Consider the following 12,664-nt stretch of genomic DNA (forward strand, 5'->3'; position numbering starts at 1 on the left):
CTTATCATATCTGGTTCATTGGACAACACTAAATCCAGAATTGCCTTTTCTCTGGTCGGCTCCATTACAAACTGCATCTCGGAGGCATTCTACAAACTCTCTTTCTTGGGGTCCTGAACCAACCTGATTTTCCCAGTCTACCTGCATATTGAAATCCCCCATCACCACAGTGGCATTACCTTTGTTACATGCCAGTTTTAACTCCTGCTGCAACTTAAACCCTACATCCGGGCTACTATTTGGGGGTCTGTAAATAACACCAATTAGTGTCTTCTTGCCTTTACAATTCCTCAATTCAATCCACAGTGACTCTACCTCGCCAGTCCCTATGTCTTCCCTCACAAGGGACTGAATTCCATCCCTCACCAGCAGAGCTACCCCCCCCCCCCCCCCCCCCCTCCTCTGACCACCTGCCTGTCCTTTCTATAGGATGTATAACCCTGAATATTAAGTTCCCAGGCCATTCCCAGGTATTCTTGGCTAGCTTACCTTTGTACCTCATCTTTTCTCCCTGTATTGTCTTATTGGTTATCTTCTGTTGTTCTTTAAACACTACCCAATCCTCTTGCTTCCTGCTCATCTTTGCTACGTTGTACTTCTTCGCTTTAATTTTTATACTGTCCCTAACGTCCCTTGTCAGCCATGGTCGTCCCTTTATCCCCTTGGAATCTTTCTTCCTCCGAGGAATGAACTGATCCTGCACCTTCTTTATTATTCCTAGAAACACCTGCCATTTTTGTTCCACTTTCATCCCTGCTAGTGTATCTTTCCAGTCAACTTTGGCCAGCTCCTCCCTCATGGGTCCCATAGTCCCCTTTATTCAACTGCAACACTGACACCTCCAATCTACTCTTCTCTCTCTCTCAAATTGTAGATTAAACCTGACCATGTTATGGTCAGTGCCTCCTAATGGCTCATTAAACTCGAGGTCCTTTATCAAATCCAGTTCATTACATAACACTAAATCCAGAATTGCCTTCTACCTGGTAGGCTCCAATACAAGCTGTTCAAAGAATCCATCACAAAGGCACTCTAAAAAGTCCCTTTCTTGGGGAAACCGATTACATATTCTGCCAGTAAATGAGCTAGTGCCATTGAGGCAGGTTCAGTATGAGTTTGCAGATGACCCAGATGATGTGTTATGGACAGAGGATGGAAACAACTATTTGAAAGAGGGACATGTGGACAGCAGACGGTGAGCAGTTCTGCGATCAGAACTTTGTTTCCGTACCTGCGAAAGGAGTGCCAATGTGGCTGGTGCGGATGACGAAGACCCCTGTAAAGCCTGTCAACAAATCCCCTGCAAAACCTGTGCTGGTTGAGTCGTCGCCTGCTAATTAACTCCCGATGGAGGCCGTGCCTGTGGCGACATCTCCTGTGAGGGGCATGGCTGAAGTCCTGTACGTACGCGTGCAGGACGGGTCAGCAAGCCTGTGGCTAGATATTGGGATTATGTCTAGATGCAGATCTTGGACTCTATTTAACTATAACCAATGTTGCTTATATTACTTGCAGTACATCCTCCATTTCTTTACTGTAGACAATAGTTAATTTTTATAACTTTAAATAGATATTCTGCATGCTTTATGTTTGCCCTTTGGGCAAAAGCCCAAGGAGGTTGTAGATCAAACAGTATTGCTGATTTGATCCGTGTCTGGTTTTGCTGCTGGTGACCTGATCCATAATCCATGTCAGGTTTTCCACGCCACCACCTTGGTTCTTGGTTTCTTGGTCCTCCAAAATATTCCAAATGGAATTTAAACTGGAGGTGGAACCTTGTGGTATACGGGCAGCCATGATGTTTTTTTAGTTTTAACCTACGATTTGGAGCCTACAGTACTCATGGGTTTCGGCCCGAAACGTCGCCCATTTCCTTCGCTCCATAGATGCTGCTGCACCCGCTGAGTTTCTCCAGCAATTTTGTGTACCTTTATACAAATTAAAGTACTTGTTATGATATATAATGACTCTGCATCATAAGTACATTGTACATTTATGTCCCGGGATGGTGAGCAGGGACACTGGTTACTCCTATAGTTTCTGAAGAAAATGCCAATGGAGAGGGTGGGGTGGGTGGGAAGGGATGGGCAAACCAGGGAGTCACAAAGGGAGTACTACCTGTAGAAAGAGGGTGAGGTAAGAGGGGAAGATGTGGCTGGCGATGACATCTTATGGGAGCTGGTGAAAATGGCAGGCAATCGATGCTATGTTGAATTGAAGACTATTGGGGCGAAAAGTAAGGACCACGAAATTCTACTTCTGTTCTGTCTCTGGAGAGGGAAGATTGAAAGCAGAAATTCCCCAAATGGAAGTCAGAAAGGTACTGTAGTAATCAACAGGTCTGGATGGATCAGGTTCAGATATGTTCCTACAAGTCACTTCCTGTGAGACGTCTCCAGAAATGCTAGCTGACCCACTGAGTTACTCCAGCACTTTGTGTCTTGTTTTGTCAATCGGCATCTGCAGTTTTTTGTGTCTATGTCTCCCTTGAAACTTAACATGCTCACTGGAATATTTATCATTCAAATGGATAACATCTGAAAAAATTCCATTTGCGTAGGAATTCAATAACATTTGATAGTCTGGAAAATCTGCTGGTACAACACCAAAGTTCTAAACATGCCAGTGAACAGAATATTAATGCAGCTGCAGCACCACATGTTGGATCCAGGTTGCCTGCCAATCTCTCTCCTCAGCTGGTTCCACGATAAAACAAGCTAAATAAATTCTCACTCTCAAACAGCAAGGAACCAACCAGATATAGCTCTTTGAAAGCTTGTTAATAAAAGATAAAAACATTCACCTGCACACCTGAAGCTCTGAGCTATGAGTCCTTTCTCCACAGCTATCACCGTCAGAAGGCTCAGAAAGCTGCTGGTCACAGAGTGGCGTTTATTCTGCCGTGTTTCTGCATTTTCAGATTTTGTCTCCTTTGCCCGTAGATCTCTTGATGAAAAGCAGTCGGAGCAACTGGACACCAACTTGGAGTTAGTTACAGCCTTGATTGCCTCTGCCCACTCTTGAAGCTCTTGTTGTGTGTCTGCCATAAGGGTAAGCATCTCTTCAGGAAAAGCCACCTTAAGGTGGGAAACAGAGTCCACTGCGAATTCCAACTGAACACTAAGGCATCGATTTATCTTGTAAGATATCAAGGGCTCCTCAACTAGGTCATTGGTTCGAAAGTAGTTGAGTTCATTTTGGCTAAGGACAAAGGTGTAAGTGTTCCAGTGATCCCGAGACAACAGCTTATGAAGTAATCCAATCCGAACTGTGCCTTTTACAGGCATGGGAAAGGTTTTATGCTGAATTGGCTCAGCCTGGCAAGTTCCAGTATGCCTGCCAGGTAGTGGTGCCTGTCGGGACTCAATTGGCAATCGCAATTTCTGTGACTGATGCAGGATGTCCGTTCGTTCCAGAAGGCCCTGCCTCCAATCTTCAGCCTCCCAACAGGAGTGCGCTTGTAGCTGCAGCCAGGCACCGTTGGAAAAGCGGATCTCTAGGATCTGATCACCTGAACTGGCTGACACAGTGATGCTTTGGCAGCAGTTCAGATAGTATACACTGCATAGGTGACAATCTTCCCCAGCCTCTACACTGTATAAACACAGTTCCCTTGAACAAAGTTCTACGTAGCACTCTTTCCATGATCCAGCACGATCCTGTCTTGTTGCCAAGCTTCCCTTCTTCAGGACATCGCGATTGGGTGGATCAGGATCTGTAGAGGTTGAAAAACAGACAAATTGGTGTTGTGTCCAACCGTGCATCTGAGACCTCCAGTATTACCCGCCGTATAACTGGCTCACCAAGTACTATTGCTACAATGGCTTCCTCTGCTGCAACATCACTTATTTACAATTTTCACGGGTTGCTCCTTTTTGACTCTATCTTCAGTCAGTGTGCAAACTTCCAAGATCTCTGTGCCCTTCCCATTCTCCTACCTAGTTCATTCATGTAGATTGGTTATTGCATGTTAACCAACCAGAGTAGTGGAGCATCATTAACCCCATCTTACTGTACACTTTATATTAACACCATTTCCTACATTAAGCAGTCTTGGAAGCAGAAGTGATGAACTAACAACCTGATGTACCGCTCTACTATATGTTATGATTAAAGATGATTTAAACTTCAGACCTGTGTTCATTAAGTAATTTACAATTCACAATTTCCATCACCTCATTGTCAATGACTGTATCATAATCTGTCTAGGTGCTAGATGATGGAATTAGTTTGTTCATTTTTTTTTTACTATGGTAATAAAAATGAATTAAATTATTGATCAACTGCACCAATATCAACTGGGCAATGTGTGTCAGATTATGTTCCTACAAATTCCCATAGGATGTTACACCATGTTCAAGGCAGCCAAATACATCTAAATTCAGTTGACTGCAAAAGAAAAATCCAAATATCCGAGCGCTGAAAGGATAGATTGTGACAATTTATTCCATTCCATTTTTGAAATAGATCTACATACATGAAGACAAGATAGGTCATACCAATAATAACACTATATTTTGTTTGTTCTTGCAATCAGAATTGAGCCTCACAAAATACATTTGCACAGTTCCACCGTAGTGTTATCCCACTGTAATTTTGACTTCCCCAAGTCATAAATACACAATAAATACAGGGCCACTTATTGTTATATATGATCGTTCTGCACAGATTATATATGACCATTCTGCACAGACATTAGTAGTCAGTCCATATTGATGGCTGAAAAATGGCAGCTTTCTGATCACATCTGGAGTTAGGCAAGGCTGATCTCTGTTCTCTTTCAGGCTGTTTTGAACCTTTCGATGAACCCATCAGGAACAATTTGGGCACAATAGGAATGATGATTCTCTCTGCGCATGGACAACATCACCACCTTCAGTTTAGATCATGTTGACCCACTGATTGAGCAGGTCTCTGGGGTCAGAGTAAATGGCAGAAAAAATGAGGTCTATCATATGCCAACTGATTTGACTGACCTTTTGTCCCCTTCACTGCCAGGTAACTGTACAATTATCTGAAGGTGCAGGGGATCTGGTTCAGAAGACTCAAAGCATGCACCAAGAACTGGGATCAGTTGGTAGTGAAGGTGAAGCAGAAACAAGAATTGCCAATTATCAACAAACTGTGGGAAACAAAAAAGGAAGAGAGAATACCAGGTCGTGCAAATAACTGGGTGGACTGAGTGGAATAAGCTTTATGCAAAGCTTGTTCGCTAGCATGGAACAATTGGGTCAAAGAGTCCAAATGTCTGTGAAAAACTCTTTGCAATGAAAGTTTGTATACGTTTTTCTGAATTACGTAGGCTGAGATACAGAAAGCAAGGATTACTTGAAGTTAGAGAAGTCAATATTCATACCACTGGGTTGTAAGATGCCCAAGTGAAATACGAGGTGCTGTTCCTCCAATTTGCGTTGGGCCTTACTCTTAATTACCCACAGGCTGAGACACAGTTGCATACATTCCAACTTTGGAGGTCAGAAGATTGAGGAGTGACCTTATTGAAGCAAAAGATCCCAAGGAGGGAAAATGGTAAATGTTGAGATTGTTCCACTAGTGGTAGAGTCTCAAAAAGGGAACATGATTGCAATATTAGGGAATGGTCATTTAAACTGAGTTGTATGTGAATTTCTTCTCGCTTAAGGTGGTGAATCTCAGGAATTCTCTATCCTTGTGGGTTATGGAAGCTAGATCAGAGGAATTTGAAGAGAACGTTTTTTTACTTCAGGATTAGACAATTCACGGTTACAGGGAACTGACAATGGAGAAGAGTTTCAGATCATATTGAATGGCAGACAGGCAGGCTTGAGGGCCCTGGTATGCGGATTCCTGTGCCTATTGCGTTCCTTTGCTTTTTTTCTCTATTGTTTATGCATCTTTGGGGAGCCTGTCTTGGCAGAATGTTCAGTAGATGGAGATGTAGAGGTCGAAATCAACTCCCAAATTGGTAAAGCTGCTTCAGTCTTCCGAAGAATGCAGCAAATATGGTCTAGTGGCGGGATATCCAAGATGCTAAAAGTCAAGCTCTTCCAGTCCGTAGTCCTCCCTACGGCCCTCTATGCCAGTGAGACATGGAAAATCAATGTGAAGATGAAAAATAAATTGGATGCATCCCAACAATGCTGCTTGCTGACTAGCTACAGAGACCACATCACAAACGAGGAGATCTACCGGGAAACTGCAACAAAACCTCTCAGAGAGGACATAGAGGTACGCAGGATGATAATTGCAGGACATGTACTCAGAATGTCACCAGAACGTGCACCTAAGATAGCAATGACATGGCAAGCTGACGGAAGAAGGATAAGAGGCCGACCAAAACTCACATGGAGGCGAACATTCCAGAAGGATTTGGCAGCCCGGGACACAAGCCTATCGACGGTGAGCAACGTCGCACATAACCAAAACGAAAAGCTTGCTGCCCAATGCACTCAACAGTTTGGGAGGAACTAAGTCTAAGTAAGTTTATGCATCATCCCTCGGTAACTGCAGCCCAAGAGACAGCTGAATCCAGGCCATTGATGACACAGCAGCACCGTATGTCTTCTCCCTTACCAGTCTTTTATTTTGCACCCACCTTGGAACAGTACCTGTGGACAAATGATACCATAGCAAAGCATGTGGGGAAATGATGATGGAGAAAAGGTGGTGGGGGTGATAGGGTAGGACGTTGAGAAACAAATATGTAGGGAATTGATGGAACACAATTCCAGGAAAGTTACCGTAACTTCCTCACCTGAAGTCTAGAAGGAAAAAATTGTTTGGGCACAATAGAAGATCTGTTTATGTTGATAGGGTAGAGTTTTAGTTTTAGTTTTAAATTCAAGCTAATTCTAGTCTCACTCTTATGTACATCTAATGCCTAGGCAATATCCAGCAGGAATAGTGGTCAGCAGTGGGAAGCTTAGCTTTCCCCTTCAAGATGCACAGGGTATGGCTTCTAACCTAATCTGACATCGACCAGAGGTCAACCACTGCATTTACCCACATCTGTATGACAATGTTAACAGCAGGCAATTCCTTTAAGCCTTCAATTGAAATCTCAAGTTTTGTTACGCCTGGTAATTCGATTAGTATAGTATAGTATAGTATATCTTTATTGTCATTTTCCTGAGTACTCACATACCGAGAGGAAACAAAAAAACGTTGCTCAACCAGTGTCCATTCAGTGTGCAGTAAAAAATAAAAATACATATATCATGAACAAGTTAAACACTCTACTCTCTCAACCACCATCTCCTTAGTTTTCCCACGTTGAGAATGAGGTTGTGGGATTTGCACCATCCTGTGAGCAGCTCCACCTCCATCCTGTACGCCGACTCATCACTCAGATTAAACTAGCCTGAGCATCTTGTCTTACCTCGCACTGTTTGTCAAATCGAAATAAAGCTTTGAAATAAATACAATGAATTAACTGTCCACAATGTTGGATTCTGGAGGGTATGAGCAGAGACTTGATTGGCTAAATGGTCTCTTTCTTGCATGTGCTACTCCACAACACCATAAAATAATCTGCGAGTTTGAATATATACATTGGTATTCCATCATATGTTTAAGAAGGAACTGCAGCTGCTGGTTTAGACCGAAGATAGACACAAAATGCTGGAGTAACTCAGTGGGACAGGCAGCATCTCTGGAGAGAAGGAATGGGTAACGTTTTGGGTCGAGACCCTTCTACAGACTGAAAGTCAGAGGAGAGGGAGACATAAAGATGTGGAAGGGTAAGGTGAGAAAACAGATCAAAGGGGATGTGGATGATGGAAAATGTAGAATGATTCATTGTTAGCTGAGGGGAAGGTGACAACTAGGCATACAATGAATACAATTTAACCAGGAGGACAGTGACACTGGTCAGAGAACCAGGATTGGGAGAGATGGAGAGAAAGGGAAAGCAAGGATTACTTGGTTAGAGAAGTCAATATTCATACCACTGGGTTGTAAGGTGCCCGCACAAAATATGAGGTGCTGTTCCTCCAATTTGGATTGGGCATCACTCTGACAGTGGAGGAGGCCTAGGACAGAAAGGTCAGTATGGAAATGAAAGGGGGAGTTAAAGTGTTTAGCAACCGGGAGATCATGTAGGCCGAGGCGGACTGAGAAGAGGGGTTCAGCAAAACGATCGCAGAGATAGGCGAGACCAAGCCTAGGCTCGGCGATCATATCACTGAAAATCTCCGTTCAGGCCGCCTAGGCCTACGTGATCTATTTTCTAGAGAGAATATAAATTATTCTCTGCTTCTTGTAATGCAAGCAAGGGCTCCCTCCCATTCATTACTGCTTCTCATACTTAATGAGAATTACATCCAGTAGACACACTATTTGCTAGATAATATATATGTTTTGCCACTACACTTCCCCCATTAATCCAGTACAGGTGCACAACCTTTTATCCGGAGTTCCGGAAACCGAAAAACTCCGAAAACCGGCCAGGATGTCGTCTGCACACCAAAGCTCGCGTTTGGCGCCAAAACTTGACCCGAAACGACCAAAGGTCAACCCAGGTCTGTACTACTGTAGCGGCTGCCTCCTCCCCGGAGACCGGGGAGACACTTAAACATCTGTAAATCATTGCTTAAATGTTAGTCAGTTAGTTTGGAGGGCTTTTATGTGAAGGAGGGGGGGGTGAAGGGGGAAACTTTAATTCTTAGTCCCCTACCTGGTCGGAGAGGCGGGGAGCGGTCAATGCCTTACCGGGTCGCCGTGCAGTAAGCTCCGCAGTGCTCCAAATCCATCGCGGCCCGCGGCCGGACGCCCGCAGCCCCACGATGTTGTGTGTCGGCGGCCATAGCGCTCCGGAGCTTACCGCACGGCGACCCGGTAAGGCATTGCCCACTCCCCGCTGGTATCCCAGCGCTGTGACGCCGCCGACTCCCAACATCGCGGAGCTGGGGCTGCGGGCGTCCGGCTGCGGGCGGCGCTGAATTTGGAGCGCCGCGCAGCCAGGGGTAGAGTTGCCAGGGTCGGAGCTCCAACCAGCGCCGCCCGCGGGCAGACGCCCCCAGCCCCCAGCTCCGTGATGTTGGGAGTCGGTGGCCATAGCACTCCGGAGCTTACTGCACGGCGACCCGGTAAGGCATTGCCCGCTCCCCGCCTCTCCGACCAGGTAGGGGACTAAGAATTAAAGTTTCCCCCTTCACCCCCCCCCACCACATAAAATCCCTCCATACTAACTGACTAACATTTATGCAATGATTTACAATGATTCCCCGGTCTCCGGGGAGGAGGCAGCCGCTCCAGATTTTTCAAGCCGCCCGCGCTACCTACCTAATCTACGCTAAAAATCTTCCATTCGGAAATCCGAAAAAGTCCGAAATCCGACAAGTGTCTGGTCCCAAGGCTTTCGGATAAAAGGTTGTGCACCTGTAATATACCTGTTCTTATTTTCACTCTGGCACATTTCACTTGGCTGCAGATGACAGTGGACCATTTCCCTTAACCACCCCGACCTACCACCATGTCCCACCCCCCACAATTAAATTAACAGTACTTCAAAAGATCTGCATTCAGGCAGATCAACAGTGGAGTCCAAGGTATATTTTGTTGCACAAGATAAACCCTCATTAGAGCCTGTATATTTTGAGCTTCACTATTTGGGATGTGGCTTTTGCCCATCGGGGTCCTTGCACCCAATATCTTGAATTGGAAAGGAAAAGAAAGCTGGACAAAGGCTTTCTCGATTAAAATTAACCATTGTGCAATTGTTCCATAAGTATTGCAAAACCGAGAGCAGCTTATTATGTTTTAAGTATATTTTGAAAGGATTTACTGTCAAGTCATTTCATTAAAGGTGTGGTGTGAAAAGGTATATCAGATTATCAGAGTTTCATTGTAGTTGTATGTTTGTATTACCACAAACATGCAATTACAGTAAAACTCTGATAACCTTTGGAAATTTGATACATTTGGAAAGTGGTGAAATCATTGGACAAAGTCAGCATGGATTTACGAAAGGTAAATCATGTCTGACGAATCTTATAGAATTTTTCGAGGATGTAACTAGTAGCGTGGATAGGGGAGAACCAGTGGATGTGGTGTATCTGGACTTCCAGAAGGCTTTCGACAAGGTCCCACATAAGAGATTAGTATACAAACTTAAAGCACACGGCATTGGGGGTTCAGTATTGATGTGGATAGAGAACTGGCTGGCAAACAGGAAGCAAATAGTAGGAGTAAACGGGTCCTTTTCACAATGGCAGGCAGTGACTAGTGGGGTACCGCAAGGCTCAGTGCTGGGACCCCAGCTATTTACAATATATATTAATGATCTGGATGAGGGAATTGAAGGCAATATCTCCATGTTTGCGGATGACACTAAGCTGGGGGGCAGTGTTAGCTGTGAGGAGGATGCTAGGAGACTGCAAGGTGATTTGGATAGGCTGGGTGAGTGGGCAAATGTTTGGCAGATGCAGTATAATGTGGATAAATGTGAGGTTATCCATTTTGGTGGCAAAAACGGGAAAGCAGACTATTATCTAAATGGTGGCCGATTGGGAAAGGGAGAGATGCAGCGAGACCTGGGTGTCATGGTACACCAGTCATTGGACGTAGGCATGCAGGTGCAGCAGGCAGTGAAGAAAGTGAATGGTATGTTGGCTTTCATAGCAAAAGGATTTGAGTATAGGAGCAGGGAGGTTCTACTGCAGTTGTACAGGGTCTTGGTGAGACCACACCTGGAGTATTGCGTACAGTTTTGGTCTCCAAATCTGAAGAAGGACATTATTGCCATAGAGGGAGTGAAGAGAAGGTTCACCAGACTGATTCCTGGGATGTCAGGACTATCTTATGAAGAAAGACTGGATAGACTTGGTTTATACTCTCTAGAATTTAGGAGATTGAGAGGGGATCTTATAGAAACTTACAAAATTCTTAAGGGGTTGGACAGGCTAGATGCAGGAAGATTGTTCCCGATGTTGGGGAAGTCCAGGACAAGGGGTCACAGCTTAAGGATAAGGGGGAAATCCTTTAAAACCGAGATGAGGAGAACTTTTTTCACACAGAGAGTGGTGAATCTCTGGAACTCTCTGCCACAGAGGGTAGTTGAGGCCAGTTCATTGGCTATATTTAAGAGGGAGTTAGATGTGGCCCTTGTGGCCAAGGGTATCAGAGGGTATGGAGAGAAGGCAGGTACGGGATACTGAGTTGGATGATCAGCCATGATCATATTGAATGGCGGTGCAGGCTCGAAGGGCCGAAGGGCCGAATGGCCTACTCCTGCACCTAATTTCTATGTTTCTATGTTTCTAACCTGCGATCCCACTATTTGGAAGAACCTTGATTCCTGTGCTCTCTATTGACTGCCTGGGATCCTGGTTCCTGTGCTATCTTTAAGCTAACCAGGCTTTGTTGGTCACAATCCTTGAAACTTGCCTGAATCTGTTTCCCATGATTTCCTTACACTTACCGCCGGTACCTTGTTTCCCATACTGCCTTTAAACTTAACAGATTCACTGAAAAAAAAATGTATTCTACAGTGTAGAATCTAAACTAAAAAGTGATTTCAAAATGTATTGGAGTATTTTAGAACATCCAATAGACCAAAAAGAATTACTGATCTTGAACCAAAGTGAGCATTAAAATAATGTCAGATTAACAGAGTTTCATAACATTAACCTAGTAAAAACTAGTTCAGCCAACCTGCACCACACACCAGCCTTGAACATTACACCAAAGCATTTTGTGGTCCCCTTTCCTCTTTTCTTTCACAAACCCAACCTCCAATATCTCAACAAATCCTCGGCCACTTAAACACTTAAGAAGCAAAACAAGAAGCTCAAGGAAATAAAGAAAAAAAATACTTGAAGGATTCCAGTTCCTCCAAACTCAGTTGCTCTAACCCAGACCAGGAGAACCCAGGGGCGATGAAGCAAAAACTGCAAATGATGATAATCTGAAATAAAAACTGGTGATATTGGAAACACTCCACAGATCAGGAAGTATCTGAAGAGGGAAAAACTGCAACTAATGGAAATCTAAAATAAAAACAGGTAATATTGGAAATACTCCGCAGGTCAGGTAGTATTAATGCTTCAGGTTGATGGCTTTTCATCAAAGTACCAGGCTGCTGAGTTAGATTGCATGAATTAAGATGTTCTATCTCGGTGCAGGAAGGAACTGCAGATGCTGGTTTACATCGTAGACACAAAATGCTGGAGTAACTCAGCAGGACAAGCAGCATCTCTGGATAGAAGGAACGGTCTAAGCCCGAAACAATACCTATTCTTTCTCTCCAGAGATGCTCAGACCGCTGAGTTAATCCAGCATTTTATGTTCTTTCCCAGTAATTAGTTAATAAGACTCACAGGATGGCGACGGTGATAAATAGACAAAATAAGTGAAAGGAAACTGATTGTTACGCATTTCTTGTGTTAATGTTTTGAAAAATGTAGAGCTATGATCGGCACAAAGATCTCAATGAAATGTGATACAGGTTTACATGTACTTTCTTTCTATCTTACATGTACTTAGATATTTGTCATGGAGTCATGGAGACGTACAACATGGAAATAGGCTCTCGTACAAGCCGTCCAAGATGCCCCATCTACTGTAAGATGGTTCTGTGCGTTTGATTAGCTCATAATCCATCTAATCTTTTCCTATTCATGTATCTGTCCAAATGTCTTTTAAATGTTATTGTACCTGCACCAACTAATTCCTCTGACAGCTCGTT

At 44.0% G+C, this 12,664-nt stretch overlaps 1 protein-coding gene across 2 annotated transcripts in view; it reads right to left on the reverse strand.

Moving 5' to 3' along the window:
• Positions 1-12,664, reverse strand: part of plekhm3 (pleckstrin homology domain containing, family M, member 3) — a 130,351-nt gene that overhangs the window by 91,884 nt on the left and 25,803 nt on the right. For both annotated transcript variants that reach the window (XM_055638349.1, XM_055638350.1), the window contains one exon: positions 2,804-3,715. In XM_055638349.1, coding sequence (XP_055494324.1) covers positions 2,804-3,715 — 912 coding nt within the window. The remainder of the gene's footprint in view (positions 1-2,803; positions 3,716-12,664) is intronic.

Source organism: Leucoraja erinacea, chromosome 7, assembly GCF_028641065.1.
Source record: "Leucoraja erinacea ecotype New England chromosome 7, Leri_hhj_1, whole genome shotgun sequence".
Lineage (NCBI taxonomy): Eukaryota > Metazoa > Chordata > Chondrichthyes > Rajiformes > Rajidae > Leucoraja > Leucoraja erinaceus.